The sequence below is a fragment of the Pelophylax lessonae genome (genome assembly GCF_965119305.1).
Source record: "Pelophylax lessonae genome assembly, chromosome: 4".
Lineage (NCBI taxonomy): Eukaryota > Metazoa > Chordata > Amphibia > Anura > Ranidae > Pelophylax > Pelophylax lessonae.
The window spans coordinates 273,271,836-273,292,859 of NC_138771.1; the positions used below are offsets into that span (position 1 = coordinate 273,271,836).

General features: G+C 41.4%; 1 protein-coding gene across 3 annotated transcripts in view; it reads right to left on the reverse strand.

The window, feature by feature from the left end:
- The window catches only part of VEZT (vezatin, adherens junctions transmembrane protein), a 98,264-nt gene that overhangs the window by 26,519 nt on the left and 50,721 nt on the right, over window positions 1-21,024 (reverse strand). For 2 of the 3 annotated variants that reach the window (XM_082254734.1, XM_082254732.1), the window contains exons 5-6: window positions 18,664-18,945; window positions 422-571 (exon numbers count right to left, since the gene is read on the reverse strand). In XM_082254734.1, coding sequence (XP_082110860.1) covers window positions 422-571; window positions 18,664-18,945 — 432 coding nt within the window. The remainder of the gene's footprint in view (window positions 1-421; window positions 572-18,663; window positions 18,946-21,024) is intronic. The other variant, XM_082254733.1, reaches the window with a different exon arrangement.

Consider the following 21,024-nt stretch of genomic DNA (forward strand, 5'->3'; position numbering starts at 1 on the left):
GGAGCGCGCAGACTACGCTCTCCATAGTCAGCGGCTGGCTATGGTAGTCCCAAAAAAAAAAAAAAAAAGAGGAGCAGCCAAGATGGCCACCGGGGACCCCAGAAGAGAAGGAAAGGATTAGGGCCACTCTGTGCAATACCACTGCACAAAGCAGGTAAGTATAACATGTTTGTTTGTTATTTTAATTTAAAAAAAAAAAATTAACTTTAGTAACACTTTAAAGTTTCCCCATAAGATCAATACATTTTTGGGTGTAAACATATGAGCAGATAGGTTTGCTCATGCCATAAGGCACAGTATTCTCAATATTTGTGGCATTATTGTCCAATGTGCATACCTGTATTTTTTCCTATTGAAATACTTTACAAGATAAGTTAGCAATCAGTCCAATCCCTCTAATATTTATTATTGGAAAGGATATTTCTTAAGCATGTACAGTGTTGCCAGTCGGGAAACTCGGAAGTTGGTCCTGACGGTCCTGTAGACAGCTTTACGCAACCCAAGGAGATGCTGGCTACTATGTTGTCCAATCTTATCATATGGGCAAGCAGCACTGACCCTGTCAAGCAAACTTGAAAAGTAAAATGTGATACATCTGTACAGATGTCCCAAACCACTTACACCACATATATAATGTTTTCAACATACTACTATTCACTATACTAACAGCAAATACATCTAATGTTTTACATTTCTATAAAATGCCAATTCAGTTTTATAAAGCTGGACAATTTTACAAGTTTTTTTTTTTTTAAATGCTGTTATCATACAAGGATAAGTAAGGAATTAATCTGTTCTGCATTGGATGACTCCTGCTTACTGCTGACAATATTAGTTTCAATATTGGCACACAGTTATCTCCATCATATCTTATATTTCATATATACAGACATCCAAACAACACATGCACAACATTTGATGTCAAATTTATAGCAAATCATACATGAGATACCAGAAAACTGCTGTGCTTTAGTTGGAATGTGGAAACATATTTAATGTTATATTTACAGTGCCTTACGAAAGTATTCGGCCCCCTTGAACTTTGCGACCTTTTGCCACATTTCAGGCTTCAAACAAAGATATAAAACTGTAATTTTTTGTGAAGAATCAACAACAAGTGGGACACAATCATGAAGTGGAACGAAATTTATTGGATATTTCAAACTTTGTTAACAAATAAAAAAACTGAAAAAATGGGCGTGCAAAATTATTCAGCCCCTTTACTTTCAGTGCAGCAAACTCTCTCCAGAAGTTCAGTGAGGATCTCTGAATGATCCAATGTTGACCTAAATGACTAGTGATGATAAATAGAATCCACCTGTGTGTATTTAAGTCTCCGTATAAATGCACCTGCACTGTGATAGTCTCAGAGGTCCGTTAAAGCGCAGAGAGCATCATGAAGAACAAGGAACACACCAGGCAGGTCTGAGATACTGTTGTGGAGAAGTTTAAAGCCGGATTTGGATACAAAAAGATTTCCCAAGCTTTAAACATCCCAAGGAGCACTGTGCAAGCGATAATATTGAAATGGGAGTATCAGACCACTGCAAATCTACGAAGACCTGGCCGTCCCTCTAAACTTTCAGCTCATACAAGGAGAAGACTGATCAGAGATGCAGCCAAGAGGCTCATGATCACTCTGGATGAACTGCAGAGATCTACAGCTGAGGTGGGAGACTCTGTCCATAGGACAACAATCAGTCGTATACTGCACAAATCTGGCCTTTATGGAAGAGTGGCAAGAAGAAAGCCATTTCTTAAAGATATACATAAAAAGTGTCATTTAAAGTTTGCCACAAGCCACCTGGGAGACACACCAAACATGTGGAAGAAGTTGCTCTGGTCAGATGAAACCAAAATCGAACTTTTTGGCAACAATGCAAAACGTTATGTTTGGCGTAAAAGCAACACAGCTCATCACCCTGAACACACCATCCCCACTGCCAAACATGGTGGTGGCAGTATCATGGTTTGGGCCTGCTTTTCTTCAGCAGGGACAGGGAAGATGGTTAAAATTGATGGGAAGATGGATGGAGCCAAATACAGGACCATTCTGGAAGAAAACCTGATGGAGTCTGCAAAAGACCTGAGACTGGGACGGAGATTTGTCTTCCAACAAGTCAATGATCCAAAACATAAAGCAAAATCTACAATGAAATGGTTCACAAATAAACATATCCAGGTGTTAGAATGGCCAAGTCAAAGTCCAGACCTGAATCCACTCGAGAATCTGTGGAAAGAACTGAAAACTGCTGTTCACAAACGCTCTCCATCCAACCTCACTGAGCTCGAGCTGTTTTGCAAGGAGGAATGGGCAAAAATTTCAGTCTCTCGATGTGCAAAACTGATAGAGACATACCCCAAGCGACTTACAGTTGTAATCGCAGCAAAAGGTGGTGCTACAAAGTATTAACTTAAGGGGGCTGAATAATTTTGCACTCCCAATTTTTCAGTTTTTGATTTGTTAAAGTTTGAAATATCCAATAAATTTCGTTCCACTTCATGATTGTGTCCCACTTGTTGTTGATTCTTCAACAAAAATTACAGTTTTATATCTTTATGTTTGAAGTCTGAAATGTGGCAAAAGGTCGCAAAGTTTAAGGGGGCCGAATACTTTTGCAAGGCACTGTAATTAGGCCTTATTTACACAGGTATTAAAAGGGGTGTCCAGTTGACTTTCCTGATACCTGCTAAGAGGTCCTTTCTTCTGCGGCTGTAGTGCCATTTATTTTGATTGCTCCCTCCAATGTCTGAAGTTATGTGGCCATTAACAAACCCTTAAGAGCAGTCTATTACCTTGATGAAATAATATAGTAAACAACTGTGTAGTTTCAGTTGGCAAAGATATAATCCAAGCACGTAACAGAATGCGGACGTGTATAAACACAGTTTTAATAATTAAAACGCCAGAACTCAAAGCAAGGAAGATCAATATCTAATTAAAGAATCACAAATGGAATTGGGCGGCCTAATTAGAGCATGCAAAAACAAAAGAGGAAATGTCAAGAATGCCACATTCAAACAAAAAAAAAAAAAATGGGTGGGAGGGGGACTGGTGCTTGCTGTTATTTACCTGTGCAAAACTGGATTATACAAATCATGCACAAAGCAAACATCTGTGCAATTTGCAGGGATTCTCACATATATACAGGAGATTGAATAGGTAGACAAAAATCAGTTCCAGTCTGAACTTCAGGTCTAATAATTTATTGTTCTCTATTATGCACCCTTATCATAATCCCTCTATCTGTGTTGCTTTGTACTCATTGTTAGAAGTCTGCCACTACCCATTTTTGCAATACCAAAATTCATTGGCATGCGTCAATCCTCTGCTTTTTGAGTACATTAGGTAGGTACTACAGGCGGTCCCGAGTTACAAACATCCGACTTACAAATGGAGGGAGACAACAGGAAGTGAGAGGAAATCTACCCCTAGGAAGGGAAATTCATTTGTGTAAGAGTTTTCATGGGAGAAAGGGGTCTCCACTGAAGCTTTATCACCAATCCTTGTTTCCACAACAACCAAAAATTTTCAAAATCCAGTTGTCACATGGACAGAAAGTGAGGGGACATCTTCTGAACAGGGGCACAGACAGCAAAACAAATGGTACAGGGAGGGGTGTTAACCCTTCCCTATGCTATCGAAAAAACTTACATTTTATTTTTGGCTGGAGCTACACTTAAAAAAATGTACCTGTTCCGACTTACAAATTCAACTTAAGAACAAACCTGCAGACCCTATCTTGTTTGTAACCCAGGGACCGCCTGTATATGCTTCCATTTCACACAGCTAGTGTGATCAAAGAAGCAACTGCTTCTATGTGCCAACTGCTTTATATGAAATATTTAGCTCCTTATTGTGTGGAAAAAAAAGCTAGGATTCAATATTTTGCGCCAAGTTTATTGCATGCTATAAAAGCTGGTTACTAATCCAATAAAGTTCAAGAAATTCCTCAATAAAAGAAAATTAAGTTATATCTAATAAAACAGCACATAGCCCTGTTTTTAGCACAGTGTTTGAAAGCTATAAAACATGTTAAAAGAGTAATTGAAGTAATATGGAAACAAACTGCATACTTCCACTTTACTGCAAGCTTCATGAACACCAAAAAGTTGGATGACACTTAGCCATGCAGATACAATACCAAACGCCCAATATATGAGTGAACGTTATGAATATTCACGTAAGAAATCACGAACTTGTACTATGTGTGCATAGCAAACAATCAATGTTGAGGTGGGAAAGAAGGTCAAACTTAAAACTTAACTCTAGGCAGATATAAAACATGCAAAGTATTGCAGTTCTGTATTCATGAATTTTGCATTAAATGCAAGCAGAACTCAGATTCAAAGAGGGAGAAACCGCACATGTAGCCAAGCAGTTGCGACACACACACACACACACACACACACACACACACACACACACTCCAAACATTCAATCTTGATTCATATAATGCCAACAGATAAAGGGCTTTACACTTGGACATACAACATATAAAATTGGCATTGTGTATTAATTTACATGATCTACATTAATAAAAATGTAATTGGTCATACAGAAAAAGGTTGATACATCTCTACATTCACCACCACTTCATATACTTGAAAAAAGAATTAGGTGTTCCAGATCCCAATGATTAGAACCTCCTAAGGAGTATGTATCTTATCTAAATGGACACATCTACTGTATAGTCTCTGCTATTAACATGAGTGGTGTCATCATGCCAAGTTCACTAAAGCTCCCAAAGAACCTCAAAATTGGGGTTGACTTGGAATCTGGCAAGGGATTTAAAAATGATGCAAAATGATTTGAAAATAATCATTCCATTGTAACCAAAAACAAATCTACATTTGGCATAACATTTTTACAAGACTGGTAATTTTTAGATTGTAAGCTTTAACAAGCAGGGCCCTCTGATTTTTCCTGTATTGAATTGTATTCTAACTAATGTCTGCCCTCATACTGTAAAATGCTGGCACTATATAAATCCTGTATACAGTAATAATAATTTTTCCAGGATTGGCTGGCTTTGCAAATTCAACTGAAGAGCTAACCATTTGATACTAACAGCAGGGTGTTCTTTCAGCTCTTCTAATAGTTTGCGTCAAAGTGTATCAGAAAAAAAAAAATAGAAAAAGCCCTTTACCATAAAAGAACATTAGCTCAAAATTACAGTTTTTAATGGAATAATACGGCAATATATAGGCAAAGATCTGACAACCTTCTCAATGTAAACAATGAGTTGTTTGGTCATAGTAACCGTAGATGTGTTTGTCACAAACTGAAGACACTATTTCAAAACTAGAGAACAACTATGAAGCATGGTGGTGGAATTATTATGGTTTGGGGTTGGTTTAGTGTTTCTATGCCTAGGGAGCTTGCAGTCATGGAGTGAACTATACATTCTGCCTCACATCAAAGTGTGCTTGATGAGACTGTGAGGCCATCTGTACAAAACTGAACCATAAAAGTGGGTATGTGAACATGATAATGATCCAACACACACTGGCAAATCCCCAGGGAATCGCTCAAAAACAAGAAAAAAAAATGGAGGCTCATGGACTGGACTTATCAAATCCCCAATTGTATTCCCATGTTGAAAAGGGCCGTTCATGCATGGAAACCCACAAACATTTTGCAACACAGAGAATTTTTTATGGTCAATGTCACAGACTGGTGGATGGTTTTACAAATGACCTCCAAAAAGTCATTTCTGCTACAAGGAGCAACACCAGCTTTTGATGCAAAGGGTGTAAGCATTTTTCCACAGAGCACCAATATATCTGTCATTTTGTTGAACAAATGAGTGAAAAGACAAAAAGGAAAATATTTGTCGTATTTTTTTAGTATATTCCCTTTATCTGTAAGCAGTGCCTGAATAAAGATCTAATGCTTTATATATATATATATATATATATATATATATATATATATATATTATATATATATATATCTCCTTTGACAAACCACTTATCTAGAGCAGCTTAACTTTAGCAAAAATGCAGCATTACATATTAAAATATATCTTGCACACATCTATTTAGAACTCATTACTCACTAATAGTGTTAGCAGAACAGGTAATTGGGCTTGCAGTAACGCTATTAGAAAAACCACTGAGGTTGAGTGGAGGCAGGCTAAAGGAAACCAAAAAGTTCTATACGGTCATAGTAAATTCTGTCCATAAATGGTATTTAATGATTTCTCTACATACACACATAAGTACATACATTCTATAAACATTGTGAGTGATAAGCTAAAGTTACCACTCAATAACTGTATACTAAGCTTTGTGGTCAGTTTAATGGGAAAACCATAGGATTTCATTCTTTTGCATGTTTCACTAAACAGTTAATACCTACTACATGATGCACAGATCATTTGATTTATTAAGTTATTAATAAATATCTTCATGTGAGATTTAGACATATTAAAGTGCAACACCAGGTAAACTGATGAATACCTGATTGGAAAACATTTATGCCTACCGTTTTACCTGCCAAAGGATTTGTAAATTTGTCAAGCCAGTCAGACATAAAACACCCCTGCTATTTATAAGCATCACTCTGCTACTCCCTGCATTAGCATTACTACTTCCTAAATCTGTTTATGCAAACTAGGCTGATGTGATGATACTATTTTACTATCTAAACGGGAGGCTGGAGAGGGAGAGGTAGGAAGCTAAAATACTGAATCAAGAGGCGAAATTGTTGAATTAGGTCCGTCTGTCCAACTGCGTAGTGTGGAAATATGTTAAAATGACAAGACTGTGCAGAATTACAAATCCTTTGGTAGGTAAAACAGTAAATATACTGTATACATTTCAGATACTCAAGACCAGCCTTTTTCAACCAGGGTGTAGAGGCACCCTGGGGGGGGGGCTTTGAGGTTTCTTCAGGGGTGCCTTGGCAAAATGCCTAAAAATTGCCCCAAAATTGTATACAAGCTAGCGTGTGAATAAAGCTGCCTTTTAGTTACACAAAGCCACAGGGTTTCATTGGGCACCATTACAACCTTCTTGAGGGCACCTTAGCTGAGTGATGGAGAAAAAATGAGGGAGAAGAGAAACATAGTAATACTAGTCTGTACCAGCTTGCAAAAGTGTTTTTGCTTTGGAAGAAGAAATCATCTCCAACGTTGGGTGTCCTACATGCGTGAATACTGCTGTGTTATGCAAAACTATTAAAATAGTTTTAACTTTTTTAGATTGGGGTGTCCATAATTTTTAAAGGGTGCCTCGAGACTTCCATAATTTTTTAAAGGGTGCCTTGACTGAAAAAAGTTTGAGAAACACTGCTTTAGACCTAGCTCCCTCTCAAGTGGTTCTAAACAGGCTCCTGCAGGTTGTAAGGGCATGCGTGAGGAGCAGTCTAGTAAATTGTTTCAGCGACATAGACCTCTGCTTCTTTATGGGGTTTACACAACATTTTCACCTATACTTTTCCTATTGTATACTAGACAGATCAAGTATACCTGACAATGTGTGTAAACAGATTTTTCGCCATGTGCCTTTATATTGTTTCTCTTTTGCAAATGTTTGTATGGTCATTCTGAACTTTGTTTTATTTTTTTTCTTGTTTTTTTTTTAGGTCTATAATGGTGTTTGTTGTGGTATACCTCAGTGTCTTATTTTCTCTACATACTGTACTTGTAACTGACATTGTGTACTACTTGACATTTTGTAATTCTTCTGTATGCATATACATACAGTGGTTATACAAAGTCTACACACCCCTATTAAAATGTCAGGTTTCTGTGATGTAAAAAAAAGTAGACAAAGATAAATCATTTCAGAACTTTTTCCACCCTTAATGTGACCTATAGTACAACTCAATTGAAAAACTAAATTAATGTGGTTGCATAAGTGTGCACCCCCTCTCCCCCTCCTATAACTGGGGATGTAGCTGTGTTCAGAATTAGGCAGTCACATTCAATCACAGGTAGTACACACCTGTCATCATTTATCATAACTCTAATTAACCCCAAATAAAGTTCAGCAGTTCTAGTAGGTCTCTCCTGACATTTTCTTAGTCGTATCCTAAAAAGCCATTTAGCTCATTGTTAAAACGGTATCAGTCAGGGGAAGGGTACAAAAGTACAAAAGGGTGCAAAAACACATCTGAACTCTCCCAAAAGCATGTGGGAAAATGTGTTGTGGTCTGATGAAACCAAGGTTGAACTTTTTATCCACAATTCCAAAAGATATGTTTGGTGCAAAAACAACACTTCACCAAAAGAACACCATACCCACAGTGAAGCATGGTGGTGGCAGCATCCTTCTTTGGGGCTGTTTTTCTTCAGCTGGTCAAGGTAGTGGGAATTATGAACAGTTACAAATACCAGTCAATATTGGCACAAAACCTTCAGGTTTCTGTTAGAAAGCTGGTCATGAAGAGGAACTTCATCCTTCAGCATGACAACGACCCAAAGCATACATCCAAATCAACAAAGGGATGGCTTCACCAGAAGAAGATTCAAGTTTTGGAATGGCCCAGCCAGAGCCCAGACCTGAATCCAATTGAAAATCTGTGGGGTGATCTGAAGAGGGCTGTGCACAGGAGATGACCTCACAATCTGTCAGATTTGGAGTGTTTTTGTAAAGAAGAGTGGGAAAATATTGCCAAGTCAAGATGTGTCATGCTGATAGACTCATACTCATACTTAAAAAGACTGAGTGCTGTAATAAAATCAAAAGGTGCTTCAACAAAGTATAAGTTTAAGGGTGTGCACACTTATGCAACCATATTATTTTAGTTTTTTATTTTTACTTCCCTCCACGTAAAAAAAATTATTTTGTTGTTCAACTGAGTTGTACAGGTTATAGGTTATATTAAAAAGGTGGAAAAAGTTCTGAAATGATTTGTCTTTGTCTCATTTGTTTACATCACAGAAACAGGGGTGTGTAGACTTTGTATGTCCACTGTGTGTGTGTATATATATATATATATATATATATATATATATATATTTTTTTTTTTTTTTATATTTATTTATTTATTCCTTCCAAAGCTACTTTTTGCTGTTGACCTTGAGTTTTGCTTTATAGGCAACTTAAGGCCCTTTCACAGGTGGGCCTTCCATTCTGATCCCCTGCTGATCAGACCAGAGCGGGCGGATGACAGGTTCGCGTCCACTCAGTTTATGCAAAGCTGACAGAGAGACACTGCTCTGCACTATGGGTGGTCGAGAATACGTTTACACCTAGCTACTTGTGATCTCATCCACCCAAACACAATGGGACACCTCCATTTTTTAGGCAGGTGTAAATAGACACAAGTCCATTTACACCCACGGGTCTATAGGAATGCATGAACCTTCTGAGTGGGTTCGCCAGAAAAACTGACATGCGGACCTGATTGGATCACCCCTGATTTCAAAAGAATAGAGGAAAAATGAGGTATAACAAAAAAAAATATGTACAACACACCATCTAGGCCACTGACCATGCTCTTTGTTGTATGTTTTTTCCCCCATAAAATGCATATACAAACAATTCTAACAAATTTTTCCATTAGTTCATTTGTCAGGGTGAAGACTTTTATTCAGGCTGTTTATACTGAGACACATTTACACAAAAACGGTGTTTGTGCTCTGTAAAAGGTTTGCTTTAGCAAGATCCTCCTGGTCAGCACTTGGAGAAGACTGCAGTGGGAAAGATACACATTAGACTTCTCTAGGAGTACACAACTCCCATGCTTGATCAGAGTACCCAGTCATGACTCGGCTTATTTCTAAATCTGAATATTTTGTTTTAAAATGATTGTACTTGTGCATGCTTAACAATGAAATATTTATAATTTACCCTTTATTTTTCAGTAGTTTGTCTTACAATGGCTCGAACAGTAAATACTAAGAAGTGAGAGGCCCATTGAGAATTTACATTTCCTGCCCCTTCAACTGCCACTAATAGCACATCTTCCAGATCCTAAGTAAATATTAAGTTGCACTATAGTGGTTTATATTTTACTACAAGGCTGCTTTGTAATACAAATATGAAGACTGGATATAGAATCATAGTAGAAAATTCAATAAAGAATTTACAACACTTTTCTGGCTATATCATTCCTCTAAATTACCTGTGCCAAAATTCATGGAAGTCTTGTGACATTTTAGTAACAGGTCTGACACATAGGTGGAGGTGTGAATATAAAAAAAGGTAAGCCTGCACATTTTTGAAACTTTTAAAAGGATATCTCAAACCAAGAATAAAAAATATATTATAGATTATCAGTCCTTAAATGTGGTGCCTGCTTTAGTTTTCCATTTTTTCAGGCCACCTGCAGGAAATCCAGCTTCCTTGTAACTTCCTATGCACTGAACTGATATCTCAAACAATGTTATCAGTTTTCCATCTATCTTCTCTGACAACTACTTTCTTGCTAGGAAATGGAGAGGAGGCAAGGAGGAGGAGGCGTTTAACCACTTCTAGTCCTGGCAAATTCTGACATTCCTCTCCTACATGTAAAAAACATCATTCTTTTTTGCTAAAGATCGACTTAGAACCCCCAAACAACAAGATTTTTGTAAGATCTTACCGTAAAATCATTTTCTCTGATGTCCATCGACAGACGCAGCCTCATTTCCATGAGCTGAGTGGGTTATGCTCCTTCCATCAGTAGCCTAGACAGGAAAATTTGAATGTACACGCCCTAGGGGCTGTCCCTCTAGGCATTACCCCCACTGCCACAGCCCAGCACATCAGTTTAGTTTTAAAGCAGTGAAGACAAAAGAACCAACCCCAAACAGAGGGGCGGGTGCTGCGTCGGTCGATGGACATCAGAGAAAAAGATTGAATAAGCCTGAACAACCGTCTGCCTGATCCATCTCAAAATAGTCGCATCGGACGCAGCCAAACCTTTGCGAGGACCGCCCGGAAGGCCAAAAATTGAGTCCGACTTCCTGAAGGACTCCGTAACCGTCAGATAAATTCTTATTGCTCGAACCACATACAGAGGGTGCAAGGCAGTCTCCTTGGGATGTTTAGGCTTAGGACATAAGGCAGGCAACACAATGTATTTATTAAGATGAAAATCCGACACCACCTTAGGGAGAAAAGGCGGATTAGGTCAGAGGACCACTTTATCCCTGTGGACCACCAAATAAGGCGGACAGGACAGCGCCGCTAACTCAGAGACTCTGAGCAGAAGTGATAGTCACTAGGAAAGCAACCTTCTGTGACAAAGAGCAGAGAAATCTCCCTAATATTCTCAAAAGGAGGCTTTTGAAGAACAGACAAAACCAGATTAAGATCCCACGGCGGTAACGGGGATCTCCTCGGAGGAGCCATATGGACGCACCCCCTGAATGAAGGTGCAAATCAAACTATGAGTAGCCAGTGGACGTTGAAAGTAAATAGCCAAGGCCGAAACCTGGCCCTTGATAGTATCCAACGCCAAACGCTGCTCAACCCCTTTTTGTAATAAGGCCAAAACCCTATCTATAGAAAACAAGCGAGGGTGCAGCTGCAGTGATTCACACCATGAAATGCAGGATTTCCGCGTACGATGATAGATCTTCCTAGATGTGGTCTTCCTGGACTTCAAAAGGGTAGGAATCACTGAATCAGAAAGACCTCTATCCCTTAACACCTTGCTTTTAACAGCCAAGCCGTTAAAGCCAGCGACCATAAAGCAGGATGGAAGATCGGTCCTTGAAATAGTAGATCTTCCAGCAGAGGAAGTCCCCATGGAGGATCCACGACCATTTTCACCAGCTCTGCGTACCAAGACTGCCGAGGCTAGTCTGGTGCCACCAGAACGACCGGAATGCCTTCCATCGCCACCATTGCGAAGAAACCTCGGCAGGAGAACTAGCGGGGGAATGCATATATCAGGAGATACTGACTCCAAGGAGTCACCAGAGCATCTGTTGCATCGGCCAGAGGATCCCGAGACCTGGCCACAAACCTCTGAACTTTCCTGTTGAGGCAAGACGCAAACAGATCCACCTCCGGAGTCCCCCACCGGGCACACAGGAGATGAAACACCTCCGGATGCAGGGACCACTCCCCCTGATCCAACACCTGATGACTCAGGTAATCCGCCTGCCAATTCTCCACACCCAGGATGTGGACTGCAGAGAGAGCTGGAACATTGTGTTCCACCCACACAAGAATCTTGGCCACCTCTTTGGCCTCCAGGGCACTCCTGGTGCCCCCTTGATTGATGTAAGCCACAGCCATGGCATTATCTGACGGGATCCGAACTGGAGAGCCGCGTAACCAACTCATCCAGTGAAGCAGGCAGAGCTTGATTCAGCTCCAGAATATTGATCGCCAAGGAAGTCTCTTCTGTCGCCAAGTCCCCTGAGCACAGAGCTTCCCCAGCACTCCACCCCAGCCTGATAGGCTGGCATCTGTGGTGACCACCGTCCAAAACACCGGCAGGAAGGACTCGCCCTGGCACAGGACAGGTGACTGGAGCCACCAAGAGAGCCGACTTCGTGAAATGGTTCAACCAAATCTTCTGGTCCAATGACCGAGGATCTCTGTTCCATTTTGACAGAATGTCTTTCTGCAACTGTCTCGTATGAGCCTAAGCAAATGAGACCGCTTCGAAGGTCGAGACCATTAGACCCAGGGCCCTCATACAAGCCCGCAAGGGAGGACTGATCGGCCTCCATCAGCAACCAGACCACCCTTTGCAACTTCTGAAGCTTGTCCAAGGGAAGGAAGACCCTCGCCAGAGCAGAGTCGAGGATCAGCCCCAGATAAGTGACCTGCACAGACGGTGTCAGGGCAGATTTGGTGACATTGATCATCCACCCGAATATTTGAAGGGTCTGAATGGGGATAGAAACATTGTCCAGCAGATCCGAATGGGAGACTGCACGCAACAGGAGATCATCCAGATATCCCACAATGGAGATACCTCGCCGACGTAACAAGGCCAGCACTGGGGCCAGGACCTTGGAAAAAAAACTATGGGAGCTGAGGCGAGACCAAAGGGTAACACCACAAATTGAAAGTGCTTCTCTGCCACCGCAAAGCAGAGAAATCGTTGATGTCCCTCGAATATGGGGACGTGGAAAATAGGCTTTTTGAGAATGATGGAAGCCAGAAAATCCCCGATTCAAAGATGCCACCACCGACCGAATGGACTCCATTCAAAACATCTGCACCCACACAAAGCGGTTCAGAGCTTTGAGGTCCAGGATTGCACACACCTTGCCCTCCTTCCTGGGTACAGTGAACAGGTTTGAATAGAAACCTTAAGAGCGTTCCTGCGGAGGAACTGGTACAATCACCCCTTGAGCCAGGAGCTCTCGCCCAGCCTCCCGCAGATCCTTCAAGCGCTCCGGAGACAGGTGAAGATTCAACTGAAAGAACCTGTCCCCTGGCCGAGACCAGAATTCGATCTACCCGGAGAAAATCAGTTCACGAACCCAATCATCCTGAATGAAGAAAGTCCAGGGTTCCTGAAAGAAGCGCAGATGTCCCCCCACCCCAGACACGGGTGAGGGCGCCCCTTCATGCTGAAGAGGACTTGTCTGCTGCACCAGACTGCTCGGCCTTGGGCTTGACCCAGGGCTTCTTAGCGCCTCCAGAACGGCTTACCTTTTTCTTGTGCCCCAGAGGCAAGAAAAAAAAGTTTATGAGCAGAAAAGGAGGGACCCCGCTTAGTATGGGGAGTCTTACCTTTGAAGGATTGAGGAAGAAGGAGTACTCTTCCCGCCAGTCAGGCCCTTGATTAACTCATCCAATGAGTCGCCAAACAACCCGTCTCCCAGAAAAGGGAGATCAGCTAAGGCTTTCTTAGAAGCTTGGTCAGGTCTTCAACCAAACCATGTGTCTTAAAACAATGCCCACGGCCAAGACCCTGGCCACCATGGGAGCCACATCCATAGACGCATCACACAGGAACACCAGAGCCTGGATCACCTGGTCCAACAGTTTCAGCTGTTCTGGACTCCCGCAAACCCCTAATCCATTCCGTCACCATCTGTGAGACTAAAACAGACACAAAAACCGGTTTCAAAATGTAACCCGCCAACACGTGAAGATAAGGAAAGGGATTCCACCCGCCTGTCCACTGGACCAGTAAAAACTGGGGAATACTCCACAGGCACAAGGGTAGATTTGTTCAATCTGGAAACAGGATGGTCCACTTTAGGTTTCAGCAAAAGGCTACCGGCGTTTAAAGCATTTAGGCACCACTAACACGTGCTTAACACACCGCCATTGGTTATTCACAATATCCTGAAAAGTGTCGGGACAAGGGAAAACCCTGTCAGCTTTTGGAGACTTCCGAGAGCCAAAAACCACCCGCGTCCCTGCTGGTGTGGCCTCATCAGCCAATTTTAAAGTATCCCGCACTGAAATAATCAGGGCTTCCACTAAGGCATGTTCCCGCTCTGCCGCTGAAGAAGACGGGTCCTCTTCATCATCTGACTGCGAGGACAGCAACCCCTCAGGTAGGGGGGGTGTCCGGGGCGCCCCCATCAGCCTTTGAATCAGAAGACACCTCCATAGAAGGAGAGGGCAGCGGCCGTTTTCGGCTATCAACCTTTTTCATGACTAAATCAACTTTAGTCACCAGACTATCCAGGGCTGCTGGCCAACGACTGCGATCCGGACTGTCCGGGAGTCGCACAGAGTGGGTCTGAGGGTGATTGCACAGTTTTGAACTCCATATTGCAATTTTCAAAAAACTATGTACTGACGCTTTAAGAGCACCGATCGCGGTATCCACCACTGATCGCCGCGGTCTGCAGGGAACCCCTTTAAACTGAACTGACAACAGAGAGTGCAAGGATATGCCCGCAGGGACCCCAAGTACTGTACCACCTCAGACAAACCGTCCTCCTGAATCCTGCAGCAGCATGGAGAGAAAGGCAGGAAGTGACCTCAGCTCAGCAGCAGGAAATGACTACACAGGAAGTGATGACGCCTGAATAAGGTTACACTGCTGAGTATAGCACCAGGGCTACACAAAGATGGATGCCCATACAAAACAATAGGAAGCTACAGGGAAAATGACTGCCCCATACAAGTCTATGGGGAAAAAAAAAAAATCACATTGCCCACACTTAAGATGGCGGCGCCCACGAGGAACCATGCGGCTAGGGACCGACACATGAAGGCCTCAGGAATCACAAGCACTCCAGCACACAGCCACCGCAGGGACAGGGAATAAGCAGATACCCTAGAGAATAAAATGGTAGGCGTTGCAAAGTTTTATGTCACACGATATTTGCACAGCAGTTTTTAAAACGCAAATTTTTGGGAAAAAATACAATTTAGTGAATCTTAATGCACAAAAACACAATATAATACCCACATTTGTTATATAAAAAAAAAAAAATAAAAATTACACCAAGTAAACAGATACCAAACATGTCATGCTTTTAAATTGCATCCTCCTATGGAACGGGCCAAATTATTGTACCTAAAAATCTCCATAGGCAACACTTTAAAAGCCTTTACAACACCACCAGTTTAAACTTACAGAGAAGGTCTGATACTAAAATGATTGCTCTCGCTCTGACGTTTGTGGCTATAACTCTCATGTGTGGTGCGAGCGCTGCCTACATATGTATGCGGGACCTAAAGGCGCATTCACATTTGCGCGTGAGCACTGGGGAGCTTTAAAAAAAAATTCTTTTTTTCCTTACTTTTTTTTCTTCCTTTTTTAACACTGTACCTTTAACTTATATATATATATATAAACTTTATTGCTAATACAAGGGATGAACAACATCCCATGTAACAGCATGGGCCGTGACAGGTCCTCTTTATGAAAAGCCTTTATGGAGAGATCTGGGGTCCAATACAGGCTATCAGACACAGATCAGTCCGTTCGTTCAGCTATTTTATTGACCTTTAACGGCCAGGTAAACAAAGAACAGAAACAGGAAGTGACAAAATCCTCATTGCTTCTAGTTTCTGATGTCAAATAGTGGGAGGAACAACACCCGTTCCTTATACTGTGTAACCAGCGCTTAAAGCCGCCGGTCGCATCCTTACCAAACTCCCCGATTAAAATCCAAATCAGGACAGCAGCCTAGGGCGAGAACACTGCTCTTTCACAGAAGCAGTACAGTGAGTGAGAGTTGGCATCCTAGGAATGAAACGGTGCTACTGGCAGCATCTTGAGGTGACAATAGAGAAAAAAAATCCTGAAAAAGATATGGTAGGCATCATATCTAAGGACAGATAGGCCGCTGCGGCACATAAGCCCAATTGGAACGCTTTTTTAAATATGAACTGAACTTATAGAAAACGGATTCATCCAACACTATAAATACACTTTTATGTGGGATTTGATGCTTTAAAGCAGGTGTTGTCAACTGAAGGCTCATTGAACTCTATTTCTCCAGTAAGAATATTCATTGCCTTCAACATCTGCTACATTGGCCAACCAGGGCAATATATTTTGTTGTTTGCTTGAATCCCAACATGGAAGTTGGCCATGAAGCAGAAATGGCATAGAATCAATAAATACATATATGTATCAGTTTTTTGTGGTTTTAAAAGAGTTACACTTGTCTTCTTGCATTAGCAAACAGTTAAACAACATATCCAAGGCTCTTGCAAAGATGGAGAATAAGCCGTTTATATTAAAGGATAGGTCCAGTCAAAACCTAACTATAACTAAACCTGCTCTTTGCCACCTTTTCTACACCTGATCCCGTCCGATCTACAGTGACTGAAGCTCTGTGCAGAAGAGGACCGACAACGGCCGTGAAATAAATGGGAAGTGATGTCACCAATAGACTTACTATGGGGCTTCCGTTGTAGAGTGCCTCTCCTGCTGCCGCTGACAGCTCAGTGTGGGACTGGATCGGGTGTAGAAAAGGTAAGTACAGTGATTTTTGCTTTACAGGATTAGATAGAATAGTCTTAGAATGTGGCACAGAGCAGGTTTAGCGTTAGTTAGGTTTTGACTTGACTTATCCTTTAAGTAATTCAGATCCTAGCATATCTTAAAGGTGAAGTATACCTTTAAAAAATAGGAGTGTAACATGTAACAGCAATGCTAGCCATCTTGGCCCAGTGTCTGCATATCACCTGCCATTTTTAAGCATTGACAGTGTGGGCCATGACCTAAGTACATTGAACTAGTGAGGCCACCATTTTTGCTTCTACTGTAGATTAAAGGCTAATTTCTCCTTTTGCAACAAGTTACACTCCTATTTTTTAAAGGTAAGCTTCACCTTTAGGATATGCTATGATCTGAATTACTTGTGGGGGGTGTTTGGTGCCTCAGGCCAAAAGAAAGTGGGACTTTATGGGCAAGTAAGTATGTACATAATATATATAAAAAGAAAATGTTATTTACATAATATATATATATATATATATAAAAATTACATATATGCAATATGTGATATAGGTGCTTGGGTTGAGGGCCCAAGGGTGAAGAAAAATAAAGAAGATTCAAACGAATCTGTGACATGTGTGAATCTGGTGACATAAAGCATGGATGTTTGTATCTCTGTATTTCCTGTTGGTGTTCCTAGGAAAAATTGTTTCCAGAGATCATCCAAGTTTCTACGCGTTTCGGCTCTGATATAAGCCTTTTTCAAAGATTTAGTCACCCAGTCTGTGATATGGGTATAGCCTTTATCTCTGCAAGCTTTTCCTGTATCCTTTTGCAATCACAGCGGGAGTCATGGACTGAGTGTAGCATATAGTATTTACTGGTGGAGTAGGCATATATCTTCTCTCCAGCGTGCTTCCCCTGGGGGCTTCCCCTTGGGCTTGCTATATATTCAGTCTGCAAAAGTTTCAGCAGGGTTTCCAGTGATGTCAGGTTCTTTTCCCGGCTAGCACAGTCTCTGTCCGTCCTCTCCCCTCTCAGCGAGGGAAGTCGAATTACTTAAAGGATAAATCCAATCAAAACCTAACGCTAAACCTGCTCTGTGCCACTTTCTTAGACCATTCAATCTAACCCTGTAAGGCAAAAAAATCACTGTACTTACCTTTTCTACACCCGATGCGGTCTGGTCCCACGCTGAGCTGTCAGTGGCGGCTTCAGCGTGGAGGCAGGTGCAGGAGAGGCACTCGACAACAGAAGCCCCATAGTAAGTCTATTGGTGATGTCACTTCCCATTCATTTCATGGCCGTTGTTGGTCCTCTCCTGCACACAGCTTCAGTCGCTGAAGACCGGACCAGATCGGGTGTAGAAAATGTAAATACAGTGATTTTTGCTTTACAGGGTTAGATAGAATAGTCTTAGAATGTGGCACAGAGCAGGTTTAGCGTTATTTAGATTTTGACTGGACTTATTCTTTAAGTAATTCAGATCCCAGCATAGCCTAAAGGTGAAGTTTACCTTTAAAAAAATAAGAGTGCAACATGTAACAAAAGGTGGAAGTAGCCTTTAATCTACAGCAGAAGCAAAAATGATGGCCTCACTAGTTCAATGTTCTTAGGTCATGTCCCACACTGTCAATGCTTAAAAATGGCATGTGATAGGCAGACACTGGGCCAAGATGGCTAGCATGGCTGGCACCTAGCCTTGGTGGGTCTTTTCTATTATGTTTAAAAGCAGGGAAAGTTCCCAGGCTCATAAAACATGGCTGCTGGTTCCTAAACTGGATGGTCTCTTGACAGATTTATAGTATAGTAAATACAGTTAAAACACTTCGACTATACACACAATGCAAAACATTCTACAATACATGGAAAAAGAAAAAAAGATAAAAAAAAACACTTACAGGGTGAATCCCCGAGAAATAACTTCAGTTTCTTGGATGAGGCGCAGGGATTTTCTCACAAGGTTGGTGAAGGCTCGGCTGTTTGCTATGGTCAATTCCAACTGGCTGCAGTACTTTTTCAGTTTGACCTGTAACCTGGCTGCGCTCCATGTTCTCAGCACTCTCAGGACGGCAAAAATGGCAAAGAAGAGAAGGCTGGGCCCCCAAATGAATAAGGAAGAAAAGTGCCAAGATTTCAGTGCAGCCAAAGCACTGAGGAAAGCAAACAATACAGACATCTCCCTGTACAAGGAATGGAAAATAGTTCATTAGGGCTCAGATCACAATTACCTACTCTGCAAAACTAAATACAAATATGTCATCTAATAATAAAAGTTAGGAATACACCAGCTTTTCATATTGTCAACATGAAAAAAACGTCAAACTTAAAGTAGGAGTCAGATTAGACATATGCCGGTTTTCGGTAATTCGATATATCGCGGTATTGCATAGCCACGGTATTGTTATTGTGGCATTTTTAAAATACCGAGTTTATCTGCTCCTGGGTCTGACTTGTGAATTGATACATTTCAGTGAGCTGGATGACTCATTCACTCACACAGCTCTCCCAGTAACTATAAACAAAAATGTTTACATTGTATCTTTTCCTTCCCTCTGCCAGGGAGAAAGGAAGTTTAACCTCTTAAAGACTGGATCTTTCTCTGACACTTGTTGCTTGCAAGTTAAAATCGGTTTTTTTTTGCTAGAAAAGTACTTAGAACCCCAAACATTTTATATATATTTTTTAGCAGAGACCCTACAGAAAAAAAATGGCGATTGTTGTAATATTTTATGTCACACTGTATTTGCGCAGCAGTCTTTCAAACGCAATTAATAGACTTTAATGTATAAAAAAAAAAAAAAAAACGTAACAGTAAAGTTATCCCAATTTTTTTTTTTTTTGTTACACAGAGAATCGTGAGAGAATCGTGATCTTTATTCCAAGCTAAAAAATCGTGATTCTCATTTTGGCCAGAATCGTGCAGCTCTAATATATATATATATATATATATATATATATATATATATATATATATATATATATATATATACACACCCACACGCATAGCAGCCCACATTACATTATTATATAGCCATCAAGCAGTGTCTGGCCTACCTGGTGATGACTGGTCCTGGCGCTCTGATCCGATGGCCTGGTCTTTAAAGGGGCAAATCCTTGCGATCCAGAAGTGGTTAAACCTGCAGGAGGACCGGTGTTTTTATCTATTAATGACTTTACTATTGCTTTAGGCCTGGTTCACATGTATGCGGGTTGGCGGTTCACATGTATGCGGGTTGGCGGTTCACATGTATGCGGGTTGGCGGCCCACATTTGCACAGGCATAGCAGCCCATTGATTTGAACGGGCTGCTATGCCCTCATTTTCCGCAGAAAAAAGGTGCATGCAGCATTTTTTTTAAATTCAGTGGCCTTGAAATCCATCCTGCTTTTGCACCATGCGACTAACCTGCAGTTCCTGCTCTGGCAAGCTTTCTGCATTTTTTGTAAACGTGGGCACGGCATTTAAAAACAGTTTGCGTGTGCAGCAAAGGCAGGTAAGTCGCATGGTGCAAAAGAAGGATGGATTTCATGGCCACTGCATTTTTTTAAATTCTGTATTTCAGCTGAAAACGCAGGCATAGCAGCTCAAGCCCATTCACATCAATGGGCTGCTATGCCTGTGCAAATGTGGGCCCCCAACCCGCATACATGTGAACCGCCAACCCGCATACAAGTGAACCACCAACCCGCATACATGTGAACCAGGCCTAAAGCGATAGTAAAGTAATTTATAAACAACACCTCCTTCAGGTTTAACCACTTCTTGACCACAAGGATTTGCCCTCTTAATGACCAGGCCATCGGATCGGAGCCGAGCGCCAGGACCAGTTATCACCAGTTAGGCCAGACACTGCTTGATGACCTATTTTAGGCCTGGTTCAGAGTCTGTACCGACTGACTATATAATAATGTGCATAAGTGAACCAAAGCCCCTAAATTCAGCAATGAAATTGAGAGGTGGAAATTTAATAATTTAAATTTAATAATAGAATACCGTGATAATACCGTATACCGTGGCAAAACCTTAATCAATTAATCGCAGCATGAAAATCTGATACCGTCACAAGCCTAAGTCAGATCAGTCAAATCTTATCTAAACTTAAACCTGCTTCCACCCACCCCCATTCTAAGCCCTATACTAACTACTCTGTAAAAGGAAAGATGGCTATATTTTCTTATTCTCAGGGCGCTCTGATCCAGTCACATGACTGGCTTCCAGCGCCAGATTTAGTGTACAGGAGAGACAGCCAACAACAGATG